The sequence below is a fragment of the Peromyscus eremicus genome, chromosome 12 (assembly GCF_949786415.1).
Source record: "Peromyscus eremicus chromosome 12, PerEre_H2_v1, whole genome shotgun sequence".
NCBI lineage: Eukaryota > Metazoa > Chordata > Mammalia > Rodentia > Cricetidae > Peromyscus > Peromyscus eremicus.
In genome coordinates, this window is record NC_081428.1 from 72391193 (window position 1) to 72413323 (window position 22131).

Genomic DNA, 22131 nt, shown 5'->3' on the forward strand with positions numbered 1-22131 from the left:
AGATAGCCTGGGGGACAAGCTGTGCTTGCCCCCAGCCCCCCGTCATGGGATTCCTGGGACACCCTCCCTCTGCAGTGTGCTATTCTGAGCTGCCTGTGCTGGGGCCAACCCGGGTCCTGCATCTGCCTAGAACCTCAAGTAACCTCGGGCCTGACTGCCAGCAACAGCGGGGGAACTGCTCCTCAGTGCCTGCTGTTTGTGACTTAAAGATGAAGAAGACTGACAAAAAGCATTAAAAAAGAAACCAAAATAAGACTGTATCAGCAAACATTGAAATTTTTGTAAGAAAATTTAATGATTAAAAGAGCAGCAAAGGAACTGCCTGCCTGTCTTCTGAGTCAGCTCACCAGAGCAGCGCCCGCTCGCCTAGCTACAGAGGGAGAGGGTTAACAGCCACTGCTGCCACCTGGTGGACATTTCCTCAAGTCCCCTGGCAGGGGGGTGGGGGGTGGGGTGGTGGGAGGCTCTGCCCCTGGCCCTCAGGCCCTGCCCACTCCAGTCCTCCTTGTCTCCTGTTGGCACCCTCAGCCCAGGAAGGGAGCACTGGCCGATTGATGTAGGTCCAGGCGGGATCAGCGGAGGTGGCGCTGATCTTTTCTAGTCTGGAAACAGGCCCCTTCTGAGGCTTGGTGGAGGAAGTGGATGGGTGCTTCCTCAGCAGCTGGGTGTCTGGGCAGACATGCCCTGTGGTCTGAGCCTACTTCCTCTACTTCCTCTTCTGTAAGTCAGGAAGCAGGGCTGGAGAGAGTGTCTCCTGAGTGCCACACAGGGGTGGAGAGCAGCAGGGGACAGCATGGCCCCCCAGCTACCTGTCCCCAGCCTACCCAGTCAGAGATGGTGCAGAGGTGGACTGTCGTGTTGTACAGCAGGGAGGAGAGCAGTGTGGTAGCTGAGACAGTAACTGAGTGGATCTCTGGTATCCAAATATTAGGAGCTTGAATTTCTTTGATGATGAAAGATCACGGCATAACTAGAAAACGGGTTATAACTCGGGAAGACAAGAGTCTGTAGCCCTGGCTGTCCAGGAACTCACTGTGTAGACCAGGCTGGCCTTGAACTCAGGGCTCTGCCTGCCTTTCCTCCTGGGTGCTGGGATTAAAGGTGTGTGCCACCAGCCTGGAGAGCTTATGACTCACTCTCAAGATGAAGGGTGAGTGGCCGGGGATATCTGGTAACAGCCAAACAGCATCTGGATATTCCCAGTTTCCTGACTTCTGGCTGGCCCTAATTGGTGATGGCAGTGCCCAGCACTCTGGCACTGACCCTGTGAGAATCTCTTAGGTGACACCGGACACCAGCAGGATGACACCTGCTTTGACTTTTTTTTCATCCCTTTTGTTTTCTGGTGTTTAGGATTAAACTCAAGGCCTCTTGCATGCGAGGCAGGCACTGTGACCATGGCACCTCCAGCTCAATTCAGCCTTTTATCACAGGTGCTTTCCAGGTCTATTGCAGTGGTTTTGGATGGGGAGATCACTACCTGGAGACTGTGCCAGTGTTGGCAATCTGGAGCCACAGCACTCCAGGACAGGCTCCAGAAGCATAGCGAGGTCAGGGTGAGTGTGTGTCATCTTGCAGAAGGAAGCTGGAAGGGGACCTCAGGGTAGGCTGAGTGGTTAAGACTTCATGGGCTGCTTGCACCCTTGTAGAGGGCCTTCTCCAGGCCGTCTACCACTTTCATGTACTCCAGGTATGAGCTGTAGTGTGTGCACTCGAACTTGTTGCTCCCCCGCACATATTCCAGGAAGTCAGGGGCTCCCGGGACGATGACATTGTCAGCTAGAAGTACTGTCCCCTTGCGCAACAGGCCATACTCCTGCAGGGGACAGACAGGGAGGGTCATGAATGCTTGGCAAACCCATCCCAATCTAGGGCAGCTGTTCCCCCATGGGGTCACTTCTAGCTGCTGTCCATCCTCCCCAGTACCCAACCCAGCCCTAGAGGGGCCTGTGGGCAACACAGGTTTGTAGGTTGACTGAGATGGTGGGGCCAGAAGGCCAGTTTTCCTCAAACACTCTATGCCAAAAATATGGGGTCTTCACCAACAACCCTGACTTTGAGGATCTGTTCTGGACTTTCCACCTGGGCCAGGGAAGACACTAGGGGCCTGGGCTCTGAGTAGGAGGAGGGAGCTGTTTCTGGGCCCCCAAAGCAATGGCTCTAGAACCTGTGGTTGTGGGAAACCTCCCCTGTAGGGTACTTGTCTATCCACTCAGGCGAGTATGTCTGCTGACAGTGTGACAGCATATAAATAACAAAGTACCTGACAAGTAAGTGGACCTTGTGTGTGTGGGGGGGGGAAGGGGGGTGGGAAGCAGGAAACTGGACACCTGGATGTCTTATTTGAAGGTTACCCAGGAAGCTTAGGCTTTGTTTTTAACATAATCATGAAACAAAAGTTAAAGCAATCCTGTGTGATGTGGCCCACATTTGTAATCTCAGCATTCAGGAGGCTGAGGCAAGAGGATTGAAAGTTCCAGGCTAGCCTGGGCTACATAAGACATTTGTCTTCAAACACATACACACAAAGCAACCCAAAAATTGGAAGTAAATCCAGTGAATAGCCAGGGCTGAGGTGTAGCTCAGTGGGAACCACAGCCTAAGGTTCTTTTCCCAGCACCACACACATAAAATCAAAACATCGCCACCATCCTAATGCAGGGCAGTCTGTGCCCTTGCAGAACAGAGCTGTCCTCCTCACCACTGTCCAGGGCTCCAGCTGCTCCCAGTGATTGGGGTGGTAATCTCCAACCTGTGCCCGAGAGAGAGCTGAGGGACCCTCAGGCAGTCAGTAAACTCAGGGATAGTCTCATACGCTACAATGTGAATGAGCTTCCCTCAGAATCCCAGTGAAAGTGGAAGACCACGTCTTGTCAGCACTGGTTGGAAAGACCTTGGTGAAGAACTGCTGTGGAGGAAGGCATCGGCCCAGTCCAGAAAGGGGCCCTGCAATTCAGGGTGGGGAAGAAAGAGATGAGCAGGGGCTTCCCGGCTCAGCCAGGGACTTGGAGACATCGAGAGTCACATGGTGACTGTCAGTAAGACTAATGACCTCGAGACCTAAGACTTCCTGATTTCATCGTGACAGGAAGGAAGATGGGCACTTTTGGAGGTGCTGGCGACCCGCTGCCCTTCAGGAAACAAGCCCTATCCTGAGGCAAAGGCAGCACCTGTCCTATCTGTATTTGGGTACCATGAGCCTCCTGAAAGACATCTCAGGTGAATGTGCACCTGCGTGTGAGTAACTGTGCTTCTATGCTAAGGAGACAGTGGAGTGCAGAATACTGTAGGTAAGATGTTGTGGACAGGGTCTCACTATGTAACCCAGGCTGGCCTCAAACACGATCCTCCTCCTTCAAGTGCTAAGATTACACGTGTGCACCACTAAGCCTCGTGGTGAGGTAAGTTGAGTTTATGATCACCATTCTTAAAGGTGTGTCCTCTGGGTTCAGTTCTCTACAAACATACATCGAAGAAGAAGAAGAAGTGCAGCCATTCCCAATGCACCCTGTCTTCAGGAGCTCATTGCCAGGCTGAGCAGCAGCGCTGAGATCTGTTAGTTTCTTAGTTACTGAACAGCAGTATTTGCTGTTCTCCTAAAAGCAGGCCCCTGCCATTGTCACACACACACACACACAAAGCAGCAGAGACCCACTCCCTGCACTGTGCCTGACTGCTCTGCTGTCTGTACTCATGTTCAGTGTCTGCCAGGGATGGGCCTGTCCAAGCCAACTTCCCATGGTTGGCCTGCCCTGCTGGTCTCCTCTGTCCCCTGACTGCCTGTCCTCTTGCTAGGAACATTCTCTGGTACAACTTCCTGGCCCTGCTATATATATCCCTGTCTCCCACCATGGTGCTCAGCACCTCTACAACAGTTTGAAGGACCTCTGAAGTACCCTCCCTATGCACCATCCATGCCTCCACAAGCAAAAATCCTTCTAGATGCCAGGACTCACCCTCCCCCATCCCTTTCCCAAAGCTCATTCATGCCTGACTTTTCCTCTGTGCCCTTACATTCCCCAGAACTATCTGACCCACACACAAGCCACAATGGCCTGTCCTGCCCATGGGCTCCTTGGCTGACCCCTCACATTCTAGACCTCACTGTCCATGACAGGGTGTACAACTCTTGAGACAACTGGCTGGGCCACACCACAGGGACAGCTCCATGCTGGCTGTGGAAGACTGTGAGGAAGCCCAATGAAGGCCAAGGAGCCCCTGTCCCTTTTCTGGCCGCAGAACAAGGTAATGTCTCCTGAAGCTCGTCACTTGGGAGTGGGGTGGCTCCCCAGTCTTCACTGGGGGTCTCTGCTAGGTGAAGCTGGCTGAGCAGCAGTGCTGAGTGCTGGGAGGGGCTAGGGAGAGTGCACTTGTAGAGCCGAAGCTTCAGGAAGATCCAGGACATGCTACCCCCAGTCAGACCCATGCTGTGGCCAGTTCTGTTCCCTTGGGGACTCAGAACTGTGTCCTTCAGGCCCAGGTGTTCTAGTCTCTGGTACTCATCTCACTCCCTAGCCGACCCCTGCCTGCAGGGCAGGGAATCCCTGGCCCGGCACTCCTACCCAGAACGCCCTCCCTTCCATTTCCACCTGCCACAGGGCCTCTGCAGCCCACCGGATTCCCAGCCTGTGCCCAGGCCCTTCTATGCCCTTGGGCCACCCATAGGAGGGATCTTCAGAGAGGCCCAGGCCCAGTTACCCCGGCAGTGACAGCACAGAAGCCATCCTGCCAAGCAGGGGCAGCTCAGCTCACCTCCAGGAGACGTGTGTCTGGCAGGTAGCGGTCTTTCCAGTGGTCAAGAAAGACCATGTCTAAGGTGTCCACATCATACTTGGTCTTCAGCTGCGGGATGAGGTCCTGGGATGCCCCAATGAGGATGGTGACCTGGAACAGTATTCTGTCAGTGCTGTGCCCACAGGGATATGCAGGAGCCTGCCTGGACCCCCACATGTGTATACATCAATTTCTTCAGGGCTCTGGAGAGCAGTCTGTACTGTGTGTAGTCTTTCCTGGGGCAGTCTGGGAGTTGCTGGCTCTGTAGGATAGGTCAGTAAGACTGTGCCTTAACCTGCTGGGATTTCTTCCTTGGACATGGCAGGTGCTTAGTGACTGAACCAATCCCCTCACCCTCCCCACTGCCCGCTCAGCCCTCCCAGCCACAGCTGCCACACTGGTTACAGGGTCCTACTTTGTCCTGCAGGCCTGCCAGGTTCAGCATTTGCTGGGTGATGGCAGCATAGTCAGGGTTCATCTCCATGGTGAGAAGCCGGCCTCCAGGTGGCAGCAGGCGGGCTATCCGTGTGGCTGAGTAGCCACAGTAAGCTCCTAGCTCCAGCACCAGCAAGGGGTTGTACTCCCGAATCACTGCATCCAATATTTGGCCTGGAGGGTGTTGGGGAAGATATGAATACAAGCAGGAGGGAACCCCACCCCCAGGTCTGGGTCTCACCCCTCTCTAGACCAGTAACATTCCCACTTGTCTCATGCTCCTGACTGCTGCCGAGAAAGGTCCTTAGCCTCGTGATAGCCCAGAGGACCTCACTATACATACCCTTGGAGAGTCCCCTGCCTTTTACACACACACACACACACACACACACACACACACACACACACACACGCACACACGCACACACCCATCCCACCCCTCCAACCACCTACCTGGTTTCTAAATGTATAAATGTTATTGTCTCTAAGGGGTCAGGCAGCGGCATGACCCATGATTCCCTCTCCCCTTTAACAGGCTCCTATCAGGCTGGACCGCCATGTCCAGTTCTGGGTTTCCATTTCTAGGCCACCGCCTGCAGGCTGGGCCACGTACCTTTTGTGTCACCTACATTCATGGCCCACTCCTTCTCTGAGCAGTAGGTGTCAATGGCGTCCAGGACGCTCTGGGGGTCTCCAGGCTTGGCATGCTGCTGCACATTTCGAAGGATGCGCTGCTCCTTTGTGTCTCCCATGAGCAGGTTGCGGACTGGCTGGTGCACCAACTCAAACCAGTAGATGTGTAACAGACCCCATTCCAGGCGTCGCAGGAACAGGAGGAGGGCCAACAACAGGGCACCCAGTGAGATGACAGCCAACAGCATCTGCAGGACCAGAACAGGGTAGACAGGTTTATGTGCTGTGTGCCCTTCCTGCCTCACCCATCACATGCTCATCTTAGTGCACCCATTGGTCCTTGTGCTAAAGGAGGGCCAAGGTCCAGAGCATCTACCCACATGACTCACTGGGTCAGAAGCCCTGTGTGGAGGCCAGTGAGACATGGATCCCAACCCTGGCTGCTTTCTCAGTGAAGGAGGTGTCATCTCACACTGAACTGGCATTCTGACTTGTTTCAAGCTGAAAGAGGAATTGTGGGTGCATGATGGGCCACATGACCTGTCTGTTCCTACATGCAGCAGAATGTGAAGATTTCTTGGGAGGGGGTCCTCTGTTACCTACACAGAACAATAGCCTTCATCAGCAGAAACTGTTCATGGGGCTGGGGACCCAAGTAAATGTTCTCACTGGAGTAATGCTCATTTTCCAGCTGGATTCACAGCCCCTTACATGACCAAGTGACATCCTTAGATTCACAGAGATCTGTGTCCTGTTTCTTCCTACAGAATTATCACTTTGCCTCATAAAGCAGGGAAGCTGTGGCCCTTGTTCTTAATTTCCTTTGGGTTGTGGATGGCACCTTGTGTGCTCAAGGCAGGCACTCAACTACTAACCTGCATTATGAGCCCGATTTCTTGAGCCAGGCTATATAGCCCAGGCTGGACTTGAACTCATAATCCTCTTGAGGGCTGGGATTACAGGTGTGTGGCACCATGTCCAATGTTTTGGTCATTTCTCTGGTCCACATCTCCTTGTGGAAATCTCCAGGGCTGTGCAACATTAATACAATACATGTGCTCTCCTCCTGCTGTTCAGCCTTGTATTGACTGATTCGCTTGGCTGAAGACCCACAAAGGAACTAAGGGAGATACTGGGATCGACTGAAGTAGGGAACAGCTCCAGATTCCAGATCCTCTAAGATGATGTAAAAAGGCTGGGTGAGCTCAATAGTACAGTGCCTATGTAGCACAGGAATGGCCGCGAGTTCTGTCCCCAGTACAAGGTGAGTGTGAGTGAATACGATCACACACACTCACCTTCTGGCAAGCAAGGGCTGGGGAGAGGAGCCCAGGATCTAATCGACAAAGCTCAACAGATTCCCACGCTGACACTGAGCAGAGTTCACTATTCACAGCACAAGCTCGTGATTTATACCGCAGACCCTAAACAGAAAGACACAAGGAAGGACCCAGGGACACTTCCACCAAACACTCTGTGGCCATTTACACTTCCTTCCAGAGCGGGCACTGACCTCAGCTGGAAAGGCTTGTGGAAGTCTTAAGAGGAGGCAGGCCCAAGCCCTAGGTGTGATGGCTGCTTCAGGACAGTCTCAGGAGAGAGCAGAAGCAACCGAAAGCTGAGGGATCATGGGCACTGACCCATCGATATGACATTGGCTTCTTTTCACTCCTTTCTTATGGCTTAGATTTCCTAACACATGCTTGGATGTCGTAGTTTATGTTGTCCATTATCATTACTAGAAGTAGCTTTTGAGTTGTGAGACATTGAGCTATTTTGTTCTATCTGTCTGTCTGTCTGTCGATCTGTCTAGCTCTGTAGTGTGTAACATAACATGCATAAAGTTTTAAAAACTGGGGGCGCAGGGAGAGGCTGGGATGCAGTTCAGCTGGCAGAGTGCTTGCCTGGCATTCAGAAAGCCCTGGATTCCAGCCACACCAGCTTAGCACGGTGGCACAACATTCAGGAGGTGAAAAGAAGTTCAAGATCATCCATGTGAGTTTAAGGACAGCCCGGAAAACGTAAGATCCTGTCTCAAAAGGGGTGGGGGTGGGGTAACAAGGAAGACCCAGAAAAACTTGTAGGGAAGGGTCTTAACATCAGTTATGGTTACTGAGGAAATTCGTATCAAAGCCAGGCTGGAAAGAGTACTTCACTGTCACTGAAATGGCTCTTTTCTGGGTGGGACACCAGGGATCGTGCACAAGGCTTTACTAGGCTACACTGCCAGTCACTTACCTTGAGACAACTTGTCATTAAATTGCCCAGGCTGACCTTGAACGTACTCTGTAGCCCAGGCAAGCCTTGAAATATACGTCCTGCCTCAAATCCAAATAGCAGGAGCCTGTACCACCAAGCCTGAATTTTTTCTTTCTATTTTAAAGTAAGATAATAAAGTTGGTTAAAATATGAAAAACTGGAACCCTTGCAAACTGCTGAGTGAAAACTGGTGGAAACAGTTTGATTCCTCCCGGGCCATCCCAAAAATCACCACATGACAATGCTGTGCATCCCAAGCTGAGAGCAGGGCCGCAGGGCTGTGTCTGCTCTGTTACCAGCTCATGACTCACAGAAGCCCACAAGTGGAGGTGACCCCAAGCTTCTCTAAGCTGAAGAACTTCACAGTCATCAAGACACAGAACAGCAGATACCACAGGAGTCCACTTCCAGGCTGGAAGCAGATCAGCCACTGAGGCTGAGGAGGGGGAGGGGAATTGTTCAGTGGGTTCAGAGTTACAGTGCAGAAAGATGAGAACGTTCTGGTAAAAGTTACGCAATACTGTGAATGCCCTTCGTGCCAGACAAATGGCCAAGTCTGGTGTTTGTATCCTAAACCTATTTACAAAATTGCCAGGGGGTTGACTGGAAAGGGATGTTAATCATCTGCTTAAAGGCTGTTTATGCTGAACCCTGAGCTGCGTACAGCTTATTCACAGTGTGTGTTTAACATGTGTCCCCTGCATGTCTGATACACTCAAGTTCCTGGATGTCAGAAGCTTGATCTAGATGCTTAATAAAACCCAGGGCATGCATGCACACATTAGGGTCTGGGTTAGATTCTTCACTGTTATCAACTATTGACTTTGGGTTAGTACAAGGAGAAGGAAGCTGAGCCAGTTACTCTTCAGATGAGCTTTATTAAGAGAACGCCTCAACCAGCCTGGGCTACCAAGTGAGTTCCAGGAGAGGCGCAAAGCTACACAGAGAAACCCTGTCTCGAAAAACCGGAAAAAAAAAAAAAAAAAAAAAAAAGAGAGAATGCCTCAAGCCGGGCGGTGGTGGCACCCGCCTGTAATACCAGCACTCAGGAGGAAGAGGCAGGTAGATCTCTGTGAGTTCAAGGCCAGCTTGGTCTACAGAGTGAGATCCAGGGCTACACAGAGAGAGCCTGGAGATGGGGCTGGGAGTAAATCCGGAGCATTATGACAACATTGGGAGCGACAGCATTACGTGGAAGAGAGGAAGGCATGATGTACAGCCTGGGATGTGAACCAGGTACTGGACTGAACCATTAACTTCCCTTATAGCTGTGAGGGGAAGGGCTGCAAGGCCTGAACTACTCTGGCTAAGGGGGAGAAGGTCTGGAAGGAGAGAAAAAAACAGGAAAGGAAGGGGAGGAGTCGGGAAGCCTGAGCTTGGTGGTGCACATCTGTAGTTCCAACACACAGGAGGATGAGAAGCGGGTCAGGAGTGAGTTCCAGGCCTGCTCTACATAATGCATTCTAGGCCATCCAGTGCTGCACAGTGACAGCTGTCTCAAAAGCCCCAGGCCACATGAGATTCTGTTTTTTAGAACAGGTGGAGGCCACTTGCCTCCATGATAGCCTGCAGGCACCACTCCATCCCCTACTGCATCTGGGTGCCTCCAGCTGTCATCTTAAAGAGGAACAGCAGGGCTGGAGAGATCGCTCAGTGGTTAGGAGCACTGGCTGTTCTTCCAGAAGGCCCCGGGTTCAATTCCCAGCACTCACATAGCAGCTCACAACTGACTGTAACTCCAGCTCTAGGGAATTTGACACCCTCACACAATGCACATAAAATAAATTTAAATAAAATTTTAAAAAAGCAAAAACCACCATAAAATTATTTTAAAAAGAAGGAGGAGGAGGAAGACGAGGAGGAGGAGGAGGAGGAGGAGGAGGAGGAGTAATTGGGCTGGGACACTTAAGTCTGCAAATATCACCTGAGCTTTCTCTGTGTAGAAGCTTCTAGCCAGGCTGCTGCTGCATCTCCGTGCATCTGGACACAAGCTTTCTGAAGGGTCTCCTGCATTCCACAGGCTGCACTCTGCCTCAGATCAGATCTGTTTTCTCCAAGATCAAGATGCTCTTTGACTGAGCAGCAGGGAGGCCAAGAGGGAGACTTGTGGGTAATCATGGAGGCAGGAAACCCAAGTCTAGTCTTAGGACAGATCTTTGGGGCCTGGTACATCTCTCACTGCCAAGCAGTTGTCTCCTCTGTAAACTGAGGCGAGAGTCCTCCAGATCCTACGTGATTGAGGGCAAGGCAGGACAGGTTACATAGTACCTGGTACCTGTTGGCCACAGACATGCCTAGAAAGCACAGAGCATCCATCCAAGACGTGGGTAGTCTGGCCTAATGAACCAGCCCCTGGGACAGTAATAAGCCCTACTTAGATGCCTCCAGGACTGAGCAGGCATGGGCTCCTGCATATCTCAGATGGCAACTCCTCCCTTCCAGCGCTGCAGATGGACCCTCAAGAGCATGCACACAGGCATCCTACCAGTCAGGCCCCTGCATTCCCCATCATTTAAAGAGAAAGCCAGACATATGGCTCATGTCAGCAACCCAACAGTTAGGAGACCAAGGCAGGAAGCTTACCAGTTTAAAGCTAACGAGCTATACAGTGAGCCCCAGGTAGCTGTGGCTACACAGTGAGCTCCTTCAGGTGCATCCCAGGAGTTACACCAGCCTACTGCATCAATGAGCTCCAGATGAGTAAGAGAACCTGTCTCAAAAAATAAAGTGGGGTCTAGATATGACTCGGCAGTTAAGAGCACTGGCTGCTCTTCTACACAACCAAGGTTCTCAGCACCCACACGGTGGCTGACACCTGTAATTAGAAATCCAGACGATCCAATGTCTTCTTCAAGCCTCTCTGAGCACTATACCTACCTACATACAAACAAGCTATACAGCTACACAGACACACAGGTGGGCAAAACACTCATACACATTAAATAATAAAAAAATAGGGTGGAGGGTGAGGAACACAGCTGATGCTGACCTCTGACCTTGACATGCATATGCATATATACCCACACCCACACCAACTCATGCACATACCACTCACACACAAACAACCCTCAAATGAATAAGGCTGAGATGTAGCTCATGTCTAACATGTTTGAAGCTCTGGATTCAAGCTTTAGTATGACATCAAAGTGGGTATAATGACACATATACCCAGTTCCAACACTCGAGGGTGAAGGCAAGAGAATCCAAAGGTCATCCTCAGCTATGTAGCAATTCAAGACCTGCCTGGGCTCCATGAGAAGCTGTCTCAAAGCCTCCTCAGTGCCCAGGGAAGGGCTCTGCCCTCCTCTGCTTTCTTCTCAAAGCCAGCCCCTCGTGTGATCTAAGGCTTCTATTCTGCACGGGCACTTTCACAGTGCAGCTGATCCTGCCCCACCAGCAGGAAACAGGAGGATGCTGAAGGGCAGAGAGGCCTTGACAGGCCAGCTGGGGTGTTCTCCATCTGGGAAGCTGCCATTTCAGGCAGCTCGTGGGCTGGTGACCAAGGAGGACCCCAGCAGCTGTCCTTTTGGCCAGGCCTGGTTCCCCACCACCTAATCCACTGCATGTGACCTAACACTGACCTTTTCACCTCCCTCACTACAGAGTGTATGGCCACACCCACACACATCCACCTCACGCCCTGGGCCCCATCACACCAGCATCTCGACAAAGATTTTCTCCCTACATCGAATCTAGCCAGGTCCTTTGTGTTTTTTGTTTTTTGTTTTTTTTTTTCTGACCCAGATCTCCACCTTGGCTGAAGGGACTAAAAAGAAACCTGAACCTAGTTCCTAAGTGGCTCAAAGAGACACCCTTAGGATGACCTTAGCTCCGTCAGTTTTAGCCTCCCGGAGAAAACCCCAAGTTTCCAAACAAATACTCTGGGCGCCACAGCCAACACCCACAGATAAGACTTGTCTCCCAGCCTCGGTAACTAACCTGTGAGGGGCCTGGCCAGACTCTCCATCCTTTTTTTCCCCTTCACAGTGCTGGGTGGTGTACTATGTAAGTTCTACCATTGAGCACACCCCACCTAGGAGCAGTGGACAAGTCAAAATGGGTTCCCATGAACCAATTCTTCCTGCTTTCAGCATATTCCCATTTCCCAACTCTGCTCAAGCCACAGTTCCTCCTTCCTGTTTTTTCCTCCATGCAGGTTTCATGTAGACCAGGCTGGCCTCAAACGAGCTACCTTCCACTCATCCTTCCCCCTCTGCTGCTCAAGGTCTGGGATTACAGGTGTGAGCCCCCACGCCCTGCATAGGCTGTGCTGCTCCTGTGTGGCCAGGGCTCAGACTGGCCAGTCTCGCCATCTCAGAGAGCTACATCCCACTTCCGGTTGTCCTGCCGATAGCTGGGAGATCCCTGGGTCCAAGGCTTCAGACAAACACCCACTGCCCCGATGAGGACAGACTGTTTCTCCTCTCCCACTCACTGGAAGCCAGGTGGCTCCTGCCCTTCCTTCTCTCAGGCTGATGGTTTCTGGCTCAGGGTTCCAAGTGACAACTTAAGCTTTGGGTTTGAGGTTGGAAGCTTGTCTTCCTGCCTCCTTGTAAGTCCTTTTTGTTGTCACTGTTTGCTCCTAAGTCCCCCATGGGTGCTTCTCAGCAGCTAGGACATCACCACTGTCAACGCACAAAAACACCACTATGCAACCAACACCCAGCCCCCTTTTCCATTGATGTGCCTGTCAAGGATCACCTGAAGCACCAACGGTCTGGGGAAAGTTAAGACCTCACACTCTCCCCGCAGCTGTCTTCTCTAGGACGCCTTCCCTGCCATTACCCCCACTCCAAGTTCCTTCGTTTGTGGGGAGGAGACTAGGATGGAGCCTGGAGGCACAGACACTGGACACTGAGCCATGTCCCACAGCTTCCATCCTTCCCCCCGGGCACCCTAGCATCATCTCATAGGTTCCCTGTCAAGGCCAAGCTCCACTAACCATGCCACCAGACAGGGCCTCACTACTCCAGCTGCTCAGCTCTCGGTGGTCTCTAAAATTTGGCCCCTTACTCTAGCAGGAGTTCTAAGGATTCTGGGTTCCACCAAAGCAACCACCTGAAGTTGAATAATAAGAATAAGAATAATAAGAATTTAGGGTCCTGCTGGCTTTGTCCTGTTGTATGGTAGCTTTCCACTGACTCTGCCCCATTTTCCCCTGCAAATAGTATATAATAGATACTGTACCTCTTTAAAAACTTGCTTAGTATAGCACATAGCTTATGCAAACCTCTGCCCTGAGCCCACCTGTCCTATCTGCCTTATCTCTGATTCCTTGGTCCTTCTTCCTCAGGGCCCTGTTACTGAAGAACAACTTGTTGGTCTGTTTCAAAAATCAATATATGACAATAAAACCATAGGAACAAGGGCTGGAGAGCAGGTTCGTGGCAGTGTCTTTAATCCCAGCACTTGGGAGAAGAAGTATATTGATCTGTACATGTATTCCTTTTTCTTTCTTTCTTTCTTTTTTTTTTTTTTTTTTTTTAAGGTTTTTCGAGACAGGGTTTCTCTGTGTAGTCCTTGCTGTCCTGGAATTTGCTCTGTAGTCCAGGCTGGCCTCGAACCTGAGTGCTGGGTTTAAAGGCGTGTGCCACCACTGCCCGGCTACGTAGACGAATTTCTAAAATGGCCTTATTAAGTAAAAACCATGGAGCAAATTTATGGTGAAAGCCTTAGATCAGAGAAATAGGGGAAGCAACCAGCCAACCTTACCTCACCAACTCTGCAGCTTCCAAATGCGAGTTACTTTCCATCTACCCACACCTTTATTGCCTTGCTGTTCTGCCCTCTCATTGGCTCTCTTAGCCCAGCTACCTTACTTCCTCCTCCTACACAGCTTTGTCACTTTCTGTCTGTCTGTACAGACCTCCAGGCCTCTATGGTTGGTACTGGGATTAAAGGCATGTGTCACCACAATTGGCTTTTTCCGTAGTGTAGCCTTAAACAAACAAGACCCAGCCTGCTAAGTGATAGAATTAAGGGCGTGTGCTACCACTGCCTCACTTCTTGTTTACTTAAAATAGCTGGCCTTTTCCCCCTGATATCTAGGCAAGCTTTATTTATTAATATACACAAAAATATCACCACATTTCAGCACAAATAAAATATCATCAAACTGATCTTTTTTTTTTTTTTTTAAAAAAGATTTATTTACTTATTATGTATACAGCATGTATGACTGCAGGCCAGAAGAGGGCACCAGATCTCATTGCAGATGGTTGAGCCACTATGTGGATGCTGGGAATTGAACTCAGGACCTCTGGAAGAGTAGCCAGTGCTCTTAACCTCTGAGCCATCTCTCCAGCCCCAAACTGATCTTTGTGTGTTCAAGGCCAGTCTGATCTTCATAGTGACCAAAAAACCCCCAAAATTAAAAATGAATAAAGAATTAAGGACCTAGAACTGAGTAAAAAGAAAGGAAGAGGTGATGGTGGCACACGCCTTTAATTCTAGCACTTGGGAGGCAGAGGCAGGCGGATCTCTGTGAGTTCGAGGCCAGCCTGGTCTACAGAGCGAAATCCAGGACAGGCACCAAAGCTACACAGAGAAACCCTGTCTCAAAAAAACAAAATAAATAATAAAATAAATAAAAATAAAAAGAAGCTGGTTTCTCTTGAGCTATTCATGACTCCGAACTATTCAGTAAATTATACTTTGTTAAACTAAATTGAAACATTTATCTATTCCTCATTGTCTGATCCTCCAAATATCAAAACTTGTCAAGTACTTCCTTTCGTGGTAAAGCTCCTTGCATAGCTGCAAGGGCATCTATGTCCTCCCACAGCCGACCCAAGTGCAAACTTCAGGGAGCGTTGCTGACAGGAGTGTCCCCCTGGAGAATGATTACCCAGAAGCAGGGAGCGCCAAGGGCTTTAAGGAACTAAGTCTGAATTTCTTGAGCCAACGTTTACAAAGCCCTCTTGAAAAACCTCTCTGGCTGAGCGTTCACAACTTAGCAAGCTCCAAGTTAGCAAGGTACATGAAGAGATTGTCTCAAAACAAAACAACTCCATGTTGTACTTTAAAACAAACAAATATGAATCAAACCATGGGATATGGTGGTGCACAGCTTTGATCCCAGCTCCCTGGAGACAGGTAAATCTCTGAGTTCAAGGCTAGCTTAGTCTACAGAGTGAGTTCCAGGACTGCCAGGGCTACACAGAGAAACGCTGTCTTGAAAAACCAAAGAAACAAGCAAGTAAATATATAAAAAGAAAAACTTTCTGATTTTATTAGAATTGGCCTGCTTATTCATACCACTGCAGTAAGTATAGTAATTGGCCTCAGAGGTCCACAAAGAATTTTAAACGTTTCAAAAGCCTCTGAAGGCCCACAAGTGTCCCAGAATCTGCCATCAGACCTCAATGCACCATCCACAAATTTGGGTGTACCTTGTTCTTATTGAGGTCAAAGTATCCTGAGGTTGCTGTGCTTCCTTGAGCTCACAAAGACTTGATTGCCTCTGTTTCCTTAGTGCTAGAATTAAAAGTATGCCCAGTTACAAATCTTTTTTATTTTTATTTATGTGTCTGTGTGTGTTCCCAGAGAGAAGAGGGCTTGGATGTCCTGGAGCTGGAGTTACCGGTAGTCATGAGTCAACTGATGTAGGTGCTGGAAAAAAAACTCAGGTCCTCTAGATGAGCAGCATTTGCTCTTAATATCAATCCATCCCTCAGAACCCAGAGTTTTTGTTTTTGTTTTTGAGACAGAGTTTCTCTATGTAGCCCTGACTGTCCTAGAACTTGCTCTGTGGACCAGGCTGACTCAGAAGTCTGCGAGTCTCCGCCTCCTGAGTGCTGGGATTAAATGTGTGCACCATCACCACAGGCTTAGAATTCCTTTTCAAACAATAATCATGGGCTGTTGTGTTGGTGTAGAGAGGGTTAGCATACACCACAGCCCTGGGTGCAATCCCAGTGCTGTGCAAAAAGTCCAAATGTTGCTTTACCTTTGATCAGAAAGGAAGTGATTTGTGTAGCTTCTTAGATTCTTAGTTCCCTTTCCTCTTCCATCTTCTCCTGTGGCTTGGACTTGATCCATAGCCAGGACTGGCCTTGAGTTCCTGAGCCTCCTGCCTCTTCTCCCAAATGCTGTAATTCAAACATGACTGCTATACATCCTCATGCCCAGATTCAGATTCTGAGGATTTATGACCTACCTCTGCTTCGGGTTTCGTCCCGTTTTCTTACATGCTGTATTGATTACTTTTTTGGGGGTGGGTGGGGTGGGGTTCATGTAGCCCAGAGTAGCCTCAAACTTGCTATGGAGATGAGGATGACATTGAATTTCTGATCCTCCTGCTTTGCTTTTTGGGTGCTGGATATAGAGACATATCCCACCATGCCTAGTTTTATTAAGTGTTAGAGAGAACCCAGGGCCTCATATGCATGCCAGGCAAGCACTCTACTGTCTGAGCTACATTCTTCACCCTTCTCAAGTCAGGAAAACTTAGGGGGAAAAGGAAAAGAAGCCCCTTATCCCAGGATCTAGTTTATGTTTTCCTGTGGGCTGAGGGTTAAGAAACTTCAATAGAACTGATAAAACCAAAACTTCCCATAGAATAATAATGTTTCCCTAATGGCACTGCAAATGATGTTAAAACAATCGGGTCAGTCGGGTGGTGGTGGCCCACGCCTTTAATCCCAGCACTAGGGAGGCAGAGGCAGGCGGATCTCTGTGAGTTCGAGGCCAGCCTGGGCTACCAAGTGCGTTCCAGGAAAGGCGCAAAGCTACACAGAGAAACCCTGTCTCGAAAAACCAAAAAAAAAAACCAAAAAACAAAAAACAATCTGGTCAGGAAGACCAATCAGTTCCGATTCCCAAAACCACTTGAAGCCAAACATGGAAATACATGTGTATATTCCCAGTGCTGTGAGATGAGAGAGAGAGACGGCACCTCAGCTTTGGGCTAGCTAATATAGCCTAGGCAATGGTAAACAAGAGAAAAGATACCGCCTCAACCAAAGAGGAAGTCGGGAAAGAGCCACGGCTGTCCTGACTTCCACATGTTCACCATGGCATGTACTTGCCCATACTCCACAACACAAACACATACACACATAGGGCCATGCATGGTGGCTCCCGAATGTCGTCCCACCAAGGAGAGGCCGATGCAGGAGTCCTGGTGCAAGTTTTAGTCCAGCTTAAAAACGAGGAACCAGCGACAGGAGCAAACTGTGCTTACTTAGCGCCAGAATGTTTGCGACTTGCAGCTTCGCTGTGTCAGTACCCTGTCATCCCCTAATTAAAAACGTCCCTCACGAGACCCTCTCACAGCTTCATCTGTGGAGAGGAAACTGTGCCCTCTTGTTTTCAAAGACAGGATCCCATTCTGTAACCCAAGCTGGCTTAGAAATCACTGTGTAGCACAAACAGGCATCGAATTCATGATGGCCCTCCTGAGTGCTGGGATCCCAGGTGTGTGCCACCACACTCTCTTAATCTTTCAAACTGGGAGCAAATACATCCACATGTGACATCTGGCTTCAATGTCTCACTACAACTCTGTTCTCAATTTTTCTCCTTCCTAATTTCTCGTCACTTGGAACAAAAGCCCGACAGTGTGGGTCCTTGTTGGGATACATGCTTGATGCAGCTAGCATGGTAGAAACTTTAGAGCCTTTAACACACCAAATACCCTGTAGACAACCTTCTGCCTGGAGCCACAGTTCCATGGGCCATGTGGGAAGTCCTCTACTGTGTCCATACTCTGTCCCGGGAAATGATCATGCCTGAAACCTTGTGGTCAATCACTTCACTTCACACACTCACAGGATACCTGGAAACCCTTCAGACTGCTCCTCAACTACCCTGTCAGAGATACCTGGCCACTGGCATCTAGAACGTGTTCAACACATGTCCGCTGGACTCAAAAGTCAATTTGTAGCAAACACTAACCATTATTGGTTTTCTCAAGAACCGCCCTCATAAAACCCCTGCTCCTTCCAGCTAGAGAGTATCTTTGTCCTAGTACACTTAGTCCTTGTGAGACAAAAGGTCATGGAACCGAAAATGGACTTCTGTTTAGTAGGATGTCTCTCCCCCTAGAAAAGTGTCCTCTCCTTGAACAAGGAGGCTGAGCCACGCTTGGCTAAACTTCTTTTAAAGACTTAACCGTGAACCGTCTGAGAACTCAAGGCTGCATCCCTTGAGAAATGTAGACCCCGAAGCGTCTGCTTGAGAAAATTCAAGACGATTGATCTAATTTCCCCTAGCCTCAGTTTCTGTGGGAGAATGGGAATTAAGTTATTTAAGCCCCAGCCAGCAGCAAAACCATGAGGGGCTTGCATCGACCACCCTTCCCTTCCCTTCCTTTTTTGTAATTGCTCCTCACTGACTTCTGCACTCCCTGTTCCCCTTCAGAACCACATCCACTGGTGCCACCTCTGCCCAAATGGGGATGACTCAGCTAGGTTCCCCTGGCAGTGTTCCTAGGTAAAATCTGCCCCTCCATTAATTAGAGTAGTGCTGTGTCTCTATGACAAGCTGTCCTCTTGGGCCCTACCCCACCACAAGCTCCTAAAAGAGGCTACAATTACCCGTGACAGCTCCCACTGTACTCCTAAGGCGTGGAGGGCCAACAAGGACCCCAAAGTCCCAGGCTGGAAGACTTCCTCTTTCTCTCATTGTCCCAAAGCCTGCCCCAGGGCTCCTCAGCTTCAATGGGTAGCCCATTCTCTTGCAAAGAGAGATCCAGGGTTATCCTCAGGCCTCTTGGAGCACACCTGTTGAGGAGATTGCTTAACAGCTTCCAACTCCACTGACCACCCATGGGCCTGGTACCTCTGACCCTCTGATCCCAATCCAAGAACTAAGGTGAGACCCTCTCATGATGGGCCAGGGCCTGGATGTGCCACATCCTGTCCAGGTTAAGCCCAGCTCCAGGGACAGGCCCACCAGGCTTCTCTCCCACCCCAGCACTGTTCTTTAAGCTCCCCGCAAGAGTGTGAAGACTGGCCTTGCTTCAGCGACCCCCTACAGGAACAGACCCCTTCCAAGTGTCCACATTCCCCAGCCCGGGCCCACGTTCCCCTAGGTGAGATCCAGTACCCAGGTCTGGAGAACCCTCGCTCGAGGTCAGCGCCCTTCAGCCCAGTCCCGTTCCACGGGTGCAGAATCCGATCCCCGGGTCTGAGCTGAGCACCGTGCACGCGCTCCGGCCGCAGCACTCACCTCGCCCAGGCTGCGCACAGGTCTGGCCGGGAGGCGCGAAGGGCTCAGGCAGCGCGAAGGGCAGCCCCGGCCGCCTGAGGTCCCCGGACCATGGCGGCGATGGTGGCGGCGCTGCGCGGGCCGGTCGCCCACTTCCGGTCGCGGACACGGGCCTGGACACGCGGGACACGGGGTGCGGCGAACGCAGCGGGAGGTAGGGTGGGGTCGTGGGCGGTGCACGGGGAGAGGAAGAGGGTGTCTGTGCGTGTGTCCACATGGGGTCGCGGTGGCGGGGCTGTGCTGGAATGTGTCCGCGTGGGCATGCCACGCAGGACCGGGTATCCGAGGCCCGCTGCACTGGGCAGCAGGGGACCTGCGTTTAGCGGGTTGCTCCCTTCTCAGATGACTCAAATGCTGGAGGTGCCTTGCCTGAGGTCCTGTCCCCAGATTAATTGTGGCCCTGTGGGGATGTCAAGGGCTCTGGGGTCACGTGGTACCCCACTGGACCACCACTCCCTAGTTGCTGGTCGTGTTTTTTGTTGTTGTTGTTGTGATTTTTTGGTTTTGCCCCTACACCCACGCGCACGTAGCCCAAGCTGACCTCAGACTGCCTGGTTAGTTGCCACTGACTTTTTGGCCTTCTGGTTTCCTCCCAAGTTTCAGTCATTGATTTGTTGTTTTTCTGTTTTGTTGGTTTCGGGTTTTTGAGTCATGGTCATGCAGCCTACGCTGGCCTTGAACTGCTCTTCGCGCCTCAGCTCCAAATGTTGGCATCACACGTCCGCACCCTCATGTCCCACCTAGCAAGGACTTTTTAGTTGTACATAAGGGAATAAGTGAGAAGATGCTAGAGAGCCAAGCCCCAGTCCTTGCCAGGGTCTGTGTGTATCCTTGGAGAGGAGAAGAAACAACTTGTTTGCTTGGCACCAGAGGGAGTTATTGCTGAGATCCTGTTAGTAATCAACTTCAAACGGCCCCAGTGGAAGCTGGGTGCCCCTCAACATGGTTCACACTATCCTGGACAGGCCGAGTTCTTCCAGAGTTTCCCATCTGTCGTGGTATGGCCGGTCCATGAATGGTCTTCTCCAAGCAGTCACATGGTGACCATCCTTAGAACTGACCCCTGTATTCGAATGACAGAACTCAATTCTGCCTACAGTGGGAGGGTGTAGAGGGAGGTGCGCAAACACAGGCCAGGGTTCTTCACAGGTGCTGGCATGAAAGGGACAATGGCTGGCCCTGGCCCGCAGGGGGAGGGCAGGCAGGCTGAGGGCGTGGTTGGCAGAGGTCTTTTAGCCCTGACAGAGGCTAGTCTGGGAGAGTCTTGGGAAGGGGTCACTACCCTGTGAGGTGGGAACCTAGGGGGCAGACCTTAGGGAACTAGGGTTGTTCTAACTGTCAGGGCTCAGGCTCTTTCAGCCTCTTTGCTGCCTGTGTTAGCTGGGAACATTTACAATGATTTTGTGGGGGTGAAAAAAAGAAATCAATGTACCTGTGCCATTGGTACCATCAACCCCCACAGTGACAATAAAAGAAATGGCTCAGCAATGACTGCTCTTCCACAGGACCCAAGTTCAATTCCCAGCACCCAGATGGTGCCCATTCCCAGAGGGTCCAAGGCCCTCATCTGACCCCTTTTTAAATCTGGAGAGATGGCTCAGAGGTTAAGAGCACTGGCTGCTCTCCCAAAGGTCCTGAGTTCAATTCCCAGCAACCACATGGTGGCTCACAACCATCTGTAATGAGATCTGTTACCCTCTTCTGGCCTGCAGGCAAACATGCTGTATACATAATAAATAAATAAATCTAAAAAAAAACCCAAATCTGTAGATGAGCTTCATGAGCTCTCAAGCCTGGGAACTCCCAGTGGTGTGGGATTTGTTTTCAGGTGAGCAGGAGGCAACTACTGTCTGGAGGATTCTGGACATCAGAGCCATGCTGGGGTGAGGATCCTATAGGGTCCAGGGACGATGCCATTCGACATATGACTCCAGAGTCCCCTTTTTTGAGTCCCCTCCAGCCTTGCAGTCTGTCCTTCTGGAGCAGGAACACACCCATGTTTTCCAGCTGGGGGTGGGGGTGTGGTGCATCACCCAGACAAGACTGTTGGCATCCACTGAACAGCTATACAGGACCCCCACCCAACAGGTGACTCCTCTGGGTGGCGAGCTCGTCTAAGGGTATCTTCTTGCGTTATCAGAGCTGTGTGCCCTTTATTTGGACCTTGTCATTCCATTAGAGCCCTGCTTTCTGCTCACCTGTCCAGAACACTGTGGGTCAGGAGGCAGAGATGAAGCAGAGACATGTTCTAGAGATGAGGCTGTGGGCAGGAGGAGTGGCCTAACCCCAGTGAGTGAAGGTCAGCATGTGAGGGTTCCCTCCAGGAAGCCATCACCTAAACGAGGTGTCCACTGACATCTGTTGTCCAGGTTTTGCTCTGTGGAATGGCATTCCCTACCCCAGCAGGCTGCATCCCCCACCCCCAGCAGGCTCCTCCCCTACCCCAACAGGCTGCATCCCCTACCCCTAGCAGGCTGCATCCCCCCACACCCAGCAGGCTGCATCCCCTACCCCAGCAGGCTGCATCCCCCACACCCAGCAGGCTGCATGCCCTATCCCCAGCAGTCTGCATCCCCCACCCCCAGCAGGCTGCATCCCCCACCCCCAGCAGTCTGCATCCCCCACCCCCAGCAGTCTGCATCCCCTACATCAGCAGGCTGCATCCCCTACCCCAGCAGGCTGCATCCCCCACACCCAGCAGGCTGCATGCCCTATCCCCAGCAGGCTGCATCCCCCACCCCCAGCAGTCTGCATCCCCCACCCCCAGCAGTCTGCATCCCCTACATCAGCAGGCTGCATCCCCTACCCCAGCAGGCTGCA

The 22131-nt window shown here is 51.0% G+C and overlaps 2 protein-coding genes across 3 annotated transcripts in view; one reads left to right on the forward strand and one right to left on the reverse strand.

Moving 5' to 3' along the window:
* Positions 1 to 711: 711 nt before the first annotated feature.
* LOC131922969 (catechol O-methyltransferase-like) lies at positions 712 to 19403 on the reverse strand. 2 transcript variants are annotated; one of them, XM_059277856.1, is made up of 5 exons: positions 19273 to 19403; positions 5822 to 6089; positions 5189 to 5382; positions 4753 to 4884; positions 712 to 1816 (listed from the first exon to the last, which is right to left on the reverse strand). In XM_059277856.1, the coding sequence occupies exons 2-5, from the start codon at positions 6087 to 6089 to the stop codon at positions 1625 to 1627; spliced, it is 786 nt and encodes a 261-aa protein (XP_059133839.1). In that variant the 5' UTR covers positions 19273 to 19403; the 3' UTR covers positions 712 to 1624. The 2 variants fall into 2 exon arrangements, with proteins under 2 accessions (XP_059133839.1, XP_059133840.1); XM_059277857.1 differs by lacking the exon at positions 19273 to 19403 and adding an exon at positions 19150 to 19266.
* Txnrd2 (thioredoxin reductase 2) overlaps positions 19348 to 22131 on the forward strand; it is a 46711-nt gene continuing 43927 nt past the window's right edge. Inside the window, exon 1 of the mRNA XM_059277033.1 lies at positions 19348 to 19589. Coding sequence (XP_059133016.1) covers positions 19363 to 19589 — 227 coding nt within the window. The 5' untranslated portion in view covers positions 19348 to 19362. The remainder of the gene's footprint in view (positions 19590 to 22131) is intronic.